This window comes from Corythoichthys intestinalis, chromosome 3 (genome assembly GCF_030265065.1).
Source record: "Corythoichthys intestinalis isolate RoL2023-P3 chromosome 3, ASM3026506v1, whole genome shotgun sequence".
Lineage (NCBI taxonomy): Eukaryota > Metazoa > Chordata > Actinopteri > Syngnathiformes > Syngnathidae > Corythoichthys > Corythoichthys intestinalis.
This window is the reverse complement of record NC_080397.1, coordinates 44048235-44060267: the sequence shown is the minus strand read 5'-3', so window position 1 is coordinate 44060267 and position 12033 is coordinate 44048235. Positions and strand designations below refer to the sequence as shown.

General features: G+C 40.3%; 1 protein-coding gene across 2 annotated transcripts in view; it reads right to left on the bottom strand.

Moving 5' to 3' along the window:
- The window catches only part of LOC130913378 (rabphilin-3A-like), a 45372-nt gene that overhangs the window by 5572 nt on the left and 27767 nt on the right, over positions 1–12033 (bottom strand). For both annotated transcript variants that reach the window (XM_057831960.1, XM_057831958.1), the window contains 13 exons: positions 9431–9562; positions 9184–9313; positions 8727–8810; positions 8513–8657; positions 5093–5137; positions 4180–4365; positions 3929–4111; positions 1502–1581; positions 1136–1210; positions 735–844; positions 507–633; positions 375–431; positions 126–280 (listed from right to left, as the gene is read on the bottom strand). In XM_057831960.1, the coding sequence (XP_057687943.1) occupies positions 126–280; positions 375–431; positions 507–633; positions 735–844; positions 1136–1210; positions 1502–1581; positions 3929–4111; positions 4180–4365; positions 5093–5137; positions 8513–8657; positions 8727–8810; positions 9184–9313; positions 9431–9562 (1509 nt within the window). The remainder of the gene's footprint in view (positions 1–125; positions 281–374; positions 432–506; positions 634–734; positions 845–1135; positions 1211–1501; positions 1582–3928; positions 4112–4179; positions 4366–5092; positions 5138–8512; positions 8658–8726; positions 8811–9183; positions 9314–9430; positions 9563–12033) is intronic.

Here is a 12033-nt window from a genome sequence, read left to right as displayed (position 1 = left end):
GGCAGCGAATGATCGCTATCAGCCCCTCCCGGTCAAAACTGATTTAATGTACAGCCATCAATGGCACCGAAATAGTTCAGGAGTGCAAGTTCAAAATAATTTTCAACACAAAGTCTAATACTTACATTTTGACATAGGGGTCAGAATATCCATTGGCATCCATCGCAGCCAAATGAACGCAGCGCACTACACCTACAAGTAGGCGGTTCAGCTGAGTGCTGTACATGAGGGAGATAAGAATGCGACCACGTTCTTCTGCCTCACCGCCGTCTTTTCCGGACTAGAAAGCAGAGCAACAACAAAAGGGTACATTAATAACAGGCTTTGTTACAAACTTTGGCAGAATCTGTTGCATTTAGTTATGCGCTTGACACCTCATCTTCATAGAGAGCTATGCCTCGAGCTCCACCGGCTGTTGCCGTTCTCTTTGTCTGTGAAGAAGACATCACATAAGTTTGAAATTCAAAAGAGGGGAAAAAAGAAGTTGAGAAATCATTGTCACTCACTGGAACAACTCTCTCCAGACACACGTTAAAATTTTTCTTCTGGTTCAATTTCAGCTTCTTCAGTGCCACACGGGTCTCCCCAATGAACTCATTGTGCCCAAACTTGTCCTCATCGCAGACAGATAGCCTGAGCAAAGCCAGAGCCATACACGAGGAGAGCATAAAGATTATAGAGTGGTCGTGCAATTTGAGTCAATTGGTCTGAGTGTGACTACTTGCTGTATCCACCTAAGGGTCTTGCGCTGCATGTCATCATCTGTCAGGCCGTGATAGGTGAGCGTCTCATTCCAAGCAGGGTTGCGGGTGTTTCTCAGGGTCTTTGTGCGCAGCTTTGTTGACTGATAATAAAGAGAAAATCAGAATAAGACACATAAAAGCTTTAAGAAAGTGCCTAAAAGACAACTACAGCAGACACATTATTCATGGTTTATTCTGATGTCGCTCTCTGGAAACCACACCTTTTTTAAATGATTTTCATTCATCGTAACCACCAGGTGTCAGGCTTGAGCTTATAGAAGGCAAAAAACCCAAAGTCATGTTCCTTTATTTATATTGTTTGGGGGGGCTTATCTAAAAATACGTAATTATTTATTTTTAAAGTAATATAGCAAAGGTGTTTTTTCCCCAACCTTGCTAGCCCCTGGCAGCAGATGAAGCTTGACATAAGGATCTGCCAATCCATTTGAATCCATTGGTTTCAAGCCCTAGTGATAAAAGGAGAAATGTCAAATGTTAATAAAGAGCTTTGAGCGGCTTTGTTGCGCTTAAACAAATCAAGCAAAATTATATAAAACTAAACAACAAAAGCACTATTACAATATTCAAAATAACAAAGAGACACCAGGATCAGTATTTTTCCCCAACTACATTAATTACATCGCGCAATGATTTTATTTTTAAAGTGAACACACCAAAAGGTTGGCTTAACTACTAATTTCCTTAAACTCCAGTAAGAATTGTGCCTTTATGCAAGTATTGAATGAGGGGAACTGTACCTTTGCTTTGAGGATGCTACAATGAAGGCTGTTGCTTTCCTGGTCATACATCAGACTGAATTCAAGAGAGCCCAGAGTGGCTAAAAGACACAAAGAAAAGTGAGCACATATCATTTTTTGTTTTGCAATATTGGTGAAAGGCTTGAAATTACAGTACTTGCACTGTGCTAAATGGTTTTTATGACGTTATGCTATTGGGCAAATAACACTTTTGTGATGAGATAGAACTTTTAGTTATTGAGTAATTTTAAATAATTCAGGTAAGTGTACCATTTTGCTTTTAAATGCAAGCGTGAGAAAAACAAATTCTGACCTTATAGTTTAAAATCACAACAGTCTTTAATTTCTGGCATAAGTGAATGGAATTTCATTTGTAATAAACGATACATAAAATATATAGTTCCTGTGCATGCATTATTTAGTATGTACAACATGTATATGTGCAGTATACACAGCTGGCCAAAAGTACCGGCACCCCTGCAATTCCTTCAGATAATGCTCAATTTCTCCCAGAAAATGATTTCAATTACAAATGCTTTGGTAGTAATATCTTCATTTATTTGGCTTGCAATGAAAAAACACAAAAGAGGTAAAAATAAAAAAAATAAAAAATAAAAATCATGATTATTGTACGCAAAACTCCAAAAATGGGCCGAACAAAAGTATTGGCACCCTCTGAAAAATCATGTGATGCTTCTCTAATTTGTTTAATTAACAGCACCTGTTACTTATCTGTGGCACATAACAGGTGGTGGCAATAACTAAATCACATTTTCAGCCAGTTAAAATCGATTAAAGTTGATTCAACCTCTGTCCTGTGTCTTTGTGTGTACCCCATTGAGCAGGGAGAAAAGAAAGAAGACCAAAGAACTGTCTGAGGACTTTAGAAGTAAAATTGTGAGGAAGCACGGGCAATCTCAAGTCTACAAGTCCATCTCCAAAGACCTGAATGTTCCTGTTTCTACCATGCACAGTGTCATCAATAAGTGTAAATCCCATGGCGCTGTGGCTAACCTTCCTAGATGTGGATGGAAAAGAAAAACTGACGAGAGATCTCAACAAAGGATTGTGCAGTTGGTGGATAAAGAACCTCGACTAACATTCAAACAATTTCAAGCTGTCCTGCAGGCTGATGGTACAACAGTGTCAACCCGTACTATCCGTCGGCGTCTGAATGAAAAGGAACTCTATGGTAGGATACCCAGGAAGACCCCCCATCTGACCCAGAGACATAAAAAAGCCAGGCTGAAGTTTGCCAAAACTTACCTGAGAAAGCCGAAAACATTTTGGAAGAATGTTCTCTGGTCAGATGAGACAAAAGTAGAGCTTTTTAGGAAAAGGCATCAACACAGAGTTTACAGGGAAAAAACGAGGCCTTCAAAGAAAAGAACACGGTCCCCACAGTCAAACATGGCGGAGGTTCCCTGATGTTTTGGAATTGCTCTCTCTGTCACTGGACTGCTTGACCGTGTGCATGGCATTATGAAGTCTGAAGACGACCAACAAATTTTGCAGCATAATGTAGGGCCCAGTATGAGAAAGCTGGGTCTCCTCAGAGGTCACGGGTCTTCCAGCAGGACAATGACCCAAAACACACTTCAAAAAGCACTAGAAAATGGTTCGAGAGAAAGCACTGGAGACTTCTAAAGTGAGTCCAGACCTGAATCCCATAGAAAACCTGTAGAGAGATCTGAAAATGGCACCCTTCAAATCTCAGAGACCTGGAGCAGTTGACCAAAGCAGAATGGTCTAAAATTCCAGCAGAGCATTGTAAGAAACTCATTGATGGATACCGGAAGCGGTTGTTTGCAAATATTTTGTCTAAAGGTGCTACAAAGTACTAGGCTGAGGGTGCCAATATTTTTGTCTGGCCCATTTTTGGAGTTTTGTGTAAAATGATCATGATTTAATTTTTTTTCCATTCTCTTTTGTGTTTTTTCATTGCAAGCAAAATAAATGAAGATATTACTACCAAAGCATTTGTAATTGCAATCATTTTCCAAGAGAAATTGTGCATTATCTGACAGAATTGCAGGGGTGCCAATACTTTTGGCCAGCAGTGTATACACACACACACACACACACACACACACACACACACACACACACACACACACACACACACACACACACAGAAAGTATATATACATTCCCCCACACACAACCACTTTGAGTTTGGCATTTTTTAATCTCTTTAGAGGTAGTTCTTTTGCAACAGTGCAAAATGGACACTGGCAGCAAAACACTTGATTGAATTCCATCACTCTGTGCTTAATTCATTTTTTTTTTTCTTTTTTTTAATTTGGAGGAAACTGATCGAGTATATTTGTGTGTGTGAAATTGTTGACCAAAACAAAGTACCTGGTGAAAATAAATTGTCACTCAGTGTTTTCCCAATGGCCACCACGTGATGTATACAGTACTCACTGGCTTCATCAGAGTCATAGTCGTTGGCCTCCTCTTCCTCCGCCGCAGGGGGAGGTTGATGTCGAGCAGGAGGAGCACTGTAAGCAGCGGGCTGCCTTCTGTCCTCTCGTACAGCAGGAGGTGCTCTCGGCTCTGAAGGGACTGCACCAGAAGAGTAAGCGGCTCCTTCACGTCCCAGCTGACCTACAAACACAGTATATAGCTTTGGTTCAAATTGAGGACCATTCATTAGCGGCCCAGCTGCCCCTCACCCTGCAGATTCATTGAGGACGACACAACGGGCTGCGGTCTGGAGCTTTGAACGGGCACCATTCGCTTCATCACCACCGGGCTTCCATGCTCCGCCTCTTCAGGGCCAGCATTGCCGGTGGCCATGCGCACAACTGATGGTTTGGGGGCCACAGGTGGGTAACCAGCACGGCCCTTCGGTTCTGTTCCTAAAAATAAGCATTATACAGTAAACACATAAATACACACAATTCACGAGGGAGACGTGCATCTTCACATTTCAGGCTCTCACTGCAGCAGAATATGTAATAACTCCCCAGTCTCTTCAGATACTTTTGATGTTGCAGCTTTTTGTTCAAAGGCATTGACCTACATTCAGTACAAAAAGCTGCAGCAGTCAACTACAGTACATGTGTATGTGCAACCAAAGTTAAGTTCATAGCCTCTCTATCAAGTAAAAAGTATTCCATGCATTGACACCGAGTAGCCCTCTAGGTGAAAAGAGTACAAATGCATTGAGATAAGTGGAGGGAAGAGATGTCAAACTTTAAGATGGTAAGAAACCGAATACCCATAATAGTAATCCTAATCAACGCTCATTACAAGTCAGGTACTGTATCTGTAAGAGTACAACATCTAGTGATCCATCCACGATAATACTGTATGCCAGCAACAAGCAATTGGCGCTTCAATTAGAACGAATTCAATATATATGTTACAAATGTGTTGTTGGTTGGAAATTTAGATTCACATCAAGTACACAGGGACCAACGTCTAAGAACAATATTTCCAGGACCTTAATAAATTTGTCCTTAATATCTAAAAAAGTTCTGCAGTCAGTTTTACTCACTAATGTCTTTGACACATAGAACAAGACTGCTGAAAATAATGTACAGGAAACAATTTGTGACATGTAACCAATGTACGACTACTTGCCTGACACTTGGTTGTTAGGTTCAGGAGTCTGCGTCTGACTTTGACCTGGGAGAGAGAGTGAAAAGTGACACTTGCAATATGTGTTGCAGGATCAACAAATACCACAAACCTGATGATGTCCGATGTCCCGATCTGATCACCTGATCGGAAATCGGGCCAAACGCACCATTTTTCAGAGGATGGAATCGGGTGAAAAGGATCAGGTTTTTAACGCCAGCAAGTGAAAGCCAGGCCAATGTTTATTCTGTATATCCTAGTAGCCTTCCTTTTTTTCCTCCTCAGACTAAACATTTTGTCTCTCTTGCTGCTCTGCCATCTTTACAGAATTTGTGCAAAAGTGTTCGCATGGACTTCAGTCTTTATACTGAATGGGGAAAGGGGGAAGTGACGCATGTTTTAAATCAATCAGCACATTTGTATTTTTTTTTTTTTTGGTTCCTGCCATCCTCCTCAAAGTAAATTAGCGTCCGTGAAAGCGATACAGACTAGAGATGTCACGATCCAATATTTGGATCGGATCGGACGCCGATATGGGCAAAAAAATGCGCATCGGTATCGGATCGGAACACGGAAAAATTCCGATCCAGACTTCCGATCCAGTTTTTTTTTCAAGTCCGGTCCGAGTTTCCCAGCGCACCGATTTACATAATCCATTCCAGTTTTTGTTTCGGTTTGCTTAAAATCCGGTCTGCATTTTACGGCACACCTTCAACACACTACATTTACATTACCGTCTCCCAATTTACCGAGAGACTTTATCTGTAAAAATGTCAGCTGTGTGGGATCATTTCACCTTAATAAAGGACGACAAAGACGAAGAGGCAGAGTGCAACATATGCCACAATAAAGTCAAGCATAGTGGTAAAGCTGTAAGAAGTTTTAATACAACCAACCTAATCAAGCATTTAGCGAAATACCACCACAAACAATATGAGGAGTATGTTAAGAAAACCGAAGACAAAAAGAAAGTTCCTACGCAACTAACACTGGCAGAAACTTTTGCTATGCGTGACAAACTGGCACTCGACAGTCCCAAAGCCCAGGGAATAACAAGAGTCATTGCCGAAGAATTCATTCTGGATGACGAGCCATTATCTCACGTGAGTAAAGACGCACCATCCAACAATTAGAGCCACGGTACAACATGCCGAGCCATCATTAAATCCTTGAGCGATTCGGCTGTGGAACATTCGTGAACGATTCACAAACATCCAAATTCCGATTATTGAAATATGTCAAGTAAAGCGGAACTAATACACAGCGCGGTCTTCGGGACGCAATGAGAAACTGACCGCATTGCGTCCCGAAAGCAAACATAATGCTTGTCATAGACCCGGGTAATGCCAATGCTCAACTCACGGCTTTAGCTCAACTCATGCCGCTGGATAAAAAACACAAGAATACCTGACTGTTGCTGACAGCCGCTACAAACTACGTCAACGTCGTTTTACTGGAGATAGTAGATATTAGAGCTGGGAATCTTTGGGCACCTAACGATTCGATTACGATTACGATTCAGAGGCTCCGATTCGATTATAAAACGATTATTGATGCCCGCCCCCCCCCGGTTTTATTTTATTTATTTATTTATTTTCTTCTTTTAAAGTAAATGTTTTGTACATTAGTTCCAAAATTGTTCAAAAATCCTCTCAGGCTAAACCAAACTACTATTTCAGTATCAAGTTAACATATAGCAGTAAACAAATATACAAAAATAACAGTAAATAAAAAATTCCAGTCCCCATTCTGTAACAGCAGCTTTAAACTACATTCAATTAATTTAATGTTGTGAATCAACTGTTAAAGTTGTTAAAATTGCTCCCGTTATTCCATAATTTCCCTTTTGTCTACTTTCGACATGTGAAAGTAAACTATTTTAAAGATAGATTCAAGTCAATATTTTACCGTTTAGATAAAAAGTTAATTAGGTTTGCTTGGAAGGTACGCTACAACAGCCTTGCAGGGAAGAGTACTGCTTTAAGATGGCAGCCGTTTACTAACGGCCGCATCTAGCTTTTTGTAGATGTGCTGCTCACGCTACCGAATCAATGGTTCATCTAGTCCTATATAAATGATATCTACCATTACATTATGTGGATGACGTACTTTGTAGCAGCTTTTCGGCAGCAGTCAGGTATGTTGTTGTGTTTTTATCTCGTGGCATGAGTTCAAAACAGTTTTAAAACTTTCACATGTCAAAAGTAGACAGAAGGGAAATTATGGAATAACGGGAGCAATTTTAACAACTTTAACAGTTGATTCGCAAAATTAAATTAATTGAATGTAGTTTAAAGCTGCTGATACAGAATGGGGACTTGAGTATTTTATTTACTGTTTTAAAATGTTAACTTGATACTGAAATAGTCGTTTACTTAAACCTGAGAGGCTTTTTATACAATTTTTGTAACTAATGCACAAAACATTAAAAGCATATAATAGCTTGGGGGATTTGGGGGATTTTCCACTGAGGTTGTTGGTGTGTTTTGCTTTTTTAAGAGAGTTTACAATATTATTTGCACGTTTTACTGATTGACTGACTATGCCATTTCTGTTTGTTATTTATGATGTTTTGTGTTTGTCACTGAATAAACAGGTTAGTTTCTTGTTACCAACCGTTGTGTGTTATTCAAACTCACCTAATTCAGCTGGCTAGATATTATCAAGAGTACTAAAACCTTTCTCAACATGAGTCTGACAACTAAGTAAGGAGGCTAAATAACTTTAAACTTTAACACATGCTCAGATCGGTCGGTATCGGCCAGTATCGGTATCGGATCGGAGGTGCAAAACAATATCGGATCGGATCGGAAGTGCAAAAACCTGGATCGGGACATCCCTAATACACACACCCTCAAGATATAAAAGAGGTGTCATCTAACAAGCTGTCAGTCGACATATTATCACAGATGTTATGAAAATATTTTATAAAGGTTGAAAAGTTAACTATTGTTGCTTTAAGAAAAAGGTTAGGCGCACCAGTGCAACCGATGCAAAAGGTAGGTGTGGAGCCTTGGAAAAATACGTATATCGCATTGTTAATTTTTTCCAATATCATTGTAGTCTTTTTTTTTTTTTTTTTACTTTTTAAGGGCAAAACGTAACACAATAATCCAGAAATACAATGGCATTGCCAAAAGATACAAGAATGTACAGTATACGCTTTATGCTCCGCAACCCTCCTGGAAAAAGCGGAAGAAGTACTGTAAAAAGTAAAGTTCTGTAACATGTTTGGAACTTTCCTTCAAATAAAAACAAAACCTTTTTTTTTTTCTCTGTATCGGATCGGGACTCGGTATTGGCAGATTCTCAAAATCAGGTGACTGACTTGGGTGCAAAAATATGCAATCGGGACATCCCTTTCTAAAAATTAATAACGACCTGTACAAATTAAAAGTAAAGCCATTGCACTGCTGCACTCACCAGGTTCTTGTTGCGAAGTTGCCTCCTCAGGTTTAGAGGCTTCTTCCTGGGCACGTTGGTCTTTCGGTTTAGATAATGGCATGGGTGCAGGAAGGAATTGTTTAGGGAATCCTTTAAAGAACCAGGCGCCAGACCTCTTCCATACCTGAGAAAAAACATGGTATTTAGTTACCCAACAAGATGAATTTCGTTTCTAGCATAATAATGCACTCACCTCACGTTGTTCTCTGCAGATCTTGCAGAGCCACACAGCACGGGGCCTGCTGCCACACTGGGTACCACATTTAGTACACATGTTCTGGGCAACAAGAAAATAAAAACATCGTTGCATAATGGTGACGACGTGCCAAGTAGCAAGTTGTGCTTCAAGGGTCTGGAGTCACAAATTCACATTGGTGTGTTGATATTGAGAGCCAAGCGTTAAGAAAGCAGTACCACTGCTGCAATGATGTTGAGCCAGTGCCTTCGAGCACTTACTAAGCAACCAATGAGGTCGCTCTGGTGTCATCCCAGTGAGGTTCTCATCCCAAGAGGGCAAAATGTATCTGAGGAATTCTATGATGTGTTATGCATCAAATTGAGTAATTAAGCTTTCTAGCAGTAGCAGTAACAGCATTCACATCTCACCAATGTCTAGTATAACTGGCATTTGTAGTTATTTTAGCACCTACCTTTTTGCAGTCCTCACACACCACTGAACTGACCCCAGGTGTGCCCAGCTGCTCCCCACAAAGCACGCAACGAGACAGTCCATCCCCACACACTGTCTTCTTCATATCATCCAAGCGGTTTATCAAGCGCCTGCAGAAGCACACCTGATGTCACTGAGACCTCCCTTGTAAGTGACTTACAGTTCAAGTTAAATTACTACAACATGTTGAAGGGAGCCATTTCCATACACTTGTTTAAGTGTCTCACCCGATCCTCTCTTGCTCCATGGCCTCCATTTTCTCAGCTCGTGCTATCACACCATTTATGATTTCTTTTTCTTCATCTGTAAGGTCTGGTGCAGATCCAGGACCAGGGCCAGGTTGCATGGTCCAATTGCCCCTGTCGGTCAAACGGTCGATGATGTAATAATTTACACAAAATTAATAGAACATACTGTATGTCTCAATGGGGCACTACATCAAGATCAGTGAAAATGACAACAACATCAGAATTTGGTTTAACTACGATTCAAAGGAAAAGAAAAAACATTTTTGTTTATTGCATTTTTGAAAAATAATACTTCCCTTTGGCATGGCAAGTAGTAACGTCCTATCAGGGTTCAGCTCTCAAAAATTTGGAAAGTATAGCCCATAATTTCAAAATACAAAATTAATAACAGTTACCTTAATATAATAATAACTACAGATAGACAGAGCATCGTCCGGGCCGATTATCGGCGCCGATATTTGGAAATTTGATGTATATCCGTATTGGCCTTTTTTAAAATCTAACTGGCCGATATGAAAAAAATCTATTTTAAAACTGGGTTATTTCGGCTCAGATGCAGCCGTGCCTCTCTCCTGTACTATTATTCACCACATCCTCTGATTGGTTAATTGGTAATGGTAAATGAAGTCACACTTGCATTGTGCCTTTCCTTCTTTTTAAAGCCCTCAAGGGGCTTCACACTATATCCTCATCTACCTACTGGTGACTCAGCACCAGGAGCATCATGGGGTTTAGTATCTTGCTCAAGGATACTTAGACGAGCTCATCAGGGCGGAGAATTGAACCCACAACCTCTGGTTTGGGAACGACCACCACTGAATACACGCCACCCCCCTATTATTTTCTATTTTTGTGATTCAATAAACATGCTTTAGGCCAGTGGTCCCCAAACTACGGCCCGCCTCCACAATTGGTCCGGCCCCCTGAACAATTTTTTTTTTTCCAGTAGTGTTATTTATTTCCTGGCTTTTTTCTGTGAAGAACCCAGAGAGGGTTATTTGGCTATCTATTTAATTAATAGTGTTATTAGAATTTATTATTATATTATCATTATTCATTCATTCATTCATTTTCCATGCCGCTTTTTCCTCACGAGGGTCGCGGAGGTGCTGGAGTCTATCCCAGCTAACTACGGGCAGTAGGCAGGGGACACCCTGAACTGGTTGCCAGCCATTCGCAGGGCACAAGGAGACATACAACCATTCACGCACACACTCATACCTACGGACAATTTAGAGTGTTCAATCAGCCTACCATGCATGTTTTTGGGATGTGGGAGGAAACCGGAGTTCCCGGAAGAAACCCACGCAGGCACGGGGAGAACATACAAACTCCACACAGGAAGGCTGAAGCCCGGGATTGAACCCCTGATCGCAGAACTGTGAGGCGGACTTGCTAACCACTCAGCTACCGTGCCGCCATATTATTATTATTATTATTTTTATTTTATTTACTTTTGTTCTGTGAGGAATCCAGAAAGGGTTATTTGATTGTGGCTTTCAGAAAAACAATAAAGTTTTACTTTTAGGCACTCCTGCAATCGTCACACTTTTTCTGTTACAAACTGACACGGCCCCTCAAAAAAGAAGGGAAAAGTTATGTGGCCCTCACAGAAAAAGGTTTGGGGACCCCTGCTTTGGGCATTTCAATGAATTTCAAACTTCAGTGTTTGCATTATTAATTCCCCCCCCCCAATTTTTACAAGTTTACTGCAAATGAATATCAACTCCAAAAATCAGTTATCGGCCCCTCTAACTACTAATTATCGGTATCAGTCATGAAAAACCCATATTTGTCGATCTCTAATAATAATTATATTAATAGGCATGTCCGTCTTTATATGCATATGAGAAGATAATTGAAGCATTCTCAAGTTAGTTTACAGCAAAATGTGTGAACAAGAGCATATAAAAACACTGTGTGGCAACTGCCATTGCAAATGAAGATGTAATTTTCGAACAAAACAATATATTAAACATTGTACTCTCCATGCTTCCAAAAACATGCGGACCTGGAGATTCAAGTTTCACATGTGGATACAACGAACCCTTCGGAATTAAATAATAAAGCTTTTTTTTTTTTTTTTTTTCAAATTCAAAACCGATATAGCTTAGTTACAGAAAGCTAATATCTGAGTGAATTTTTTGTTAGCATGTCTACATTCTCATTTTAATGTTGCATCCGTGTATCACATACTATTTTGATCATGTAAAAAGTGTGATGCAAATGTTTTTTGTTTTTTTTTGTTATACTTCCTCGTATGATGTACGGGTCAACCTTCCACTGAGCAAACCAGTTTCTCCTTCAATTAGATTGAGGGCTAGCAGTTGAAAGAAATAGAACGACGCTTGTAAATTGGGGGAAAGCCACTCTAAAACCTAGTCTAAAATGACACTTTGCCTTTAGTCAGTGTACGAAAATGGGCCCTGTGTGTCTTAACCTTCGCCAAACGTGACTTACTCCCCGGACCCCTGGGGTTCAATCGAACCTAGGTTAAGAACCACTGTTCTAACCCTTTGTCTTGCATTTTTCTTTAAAAATTCCTCTCAAAATGACCCTTTGGCATAGGTTTTAAATCAAAG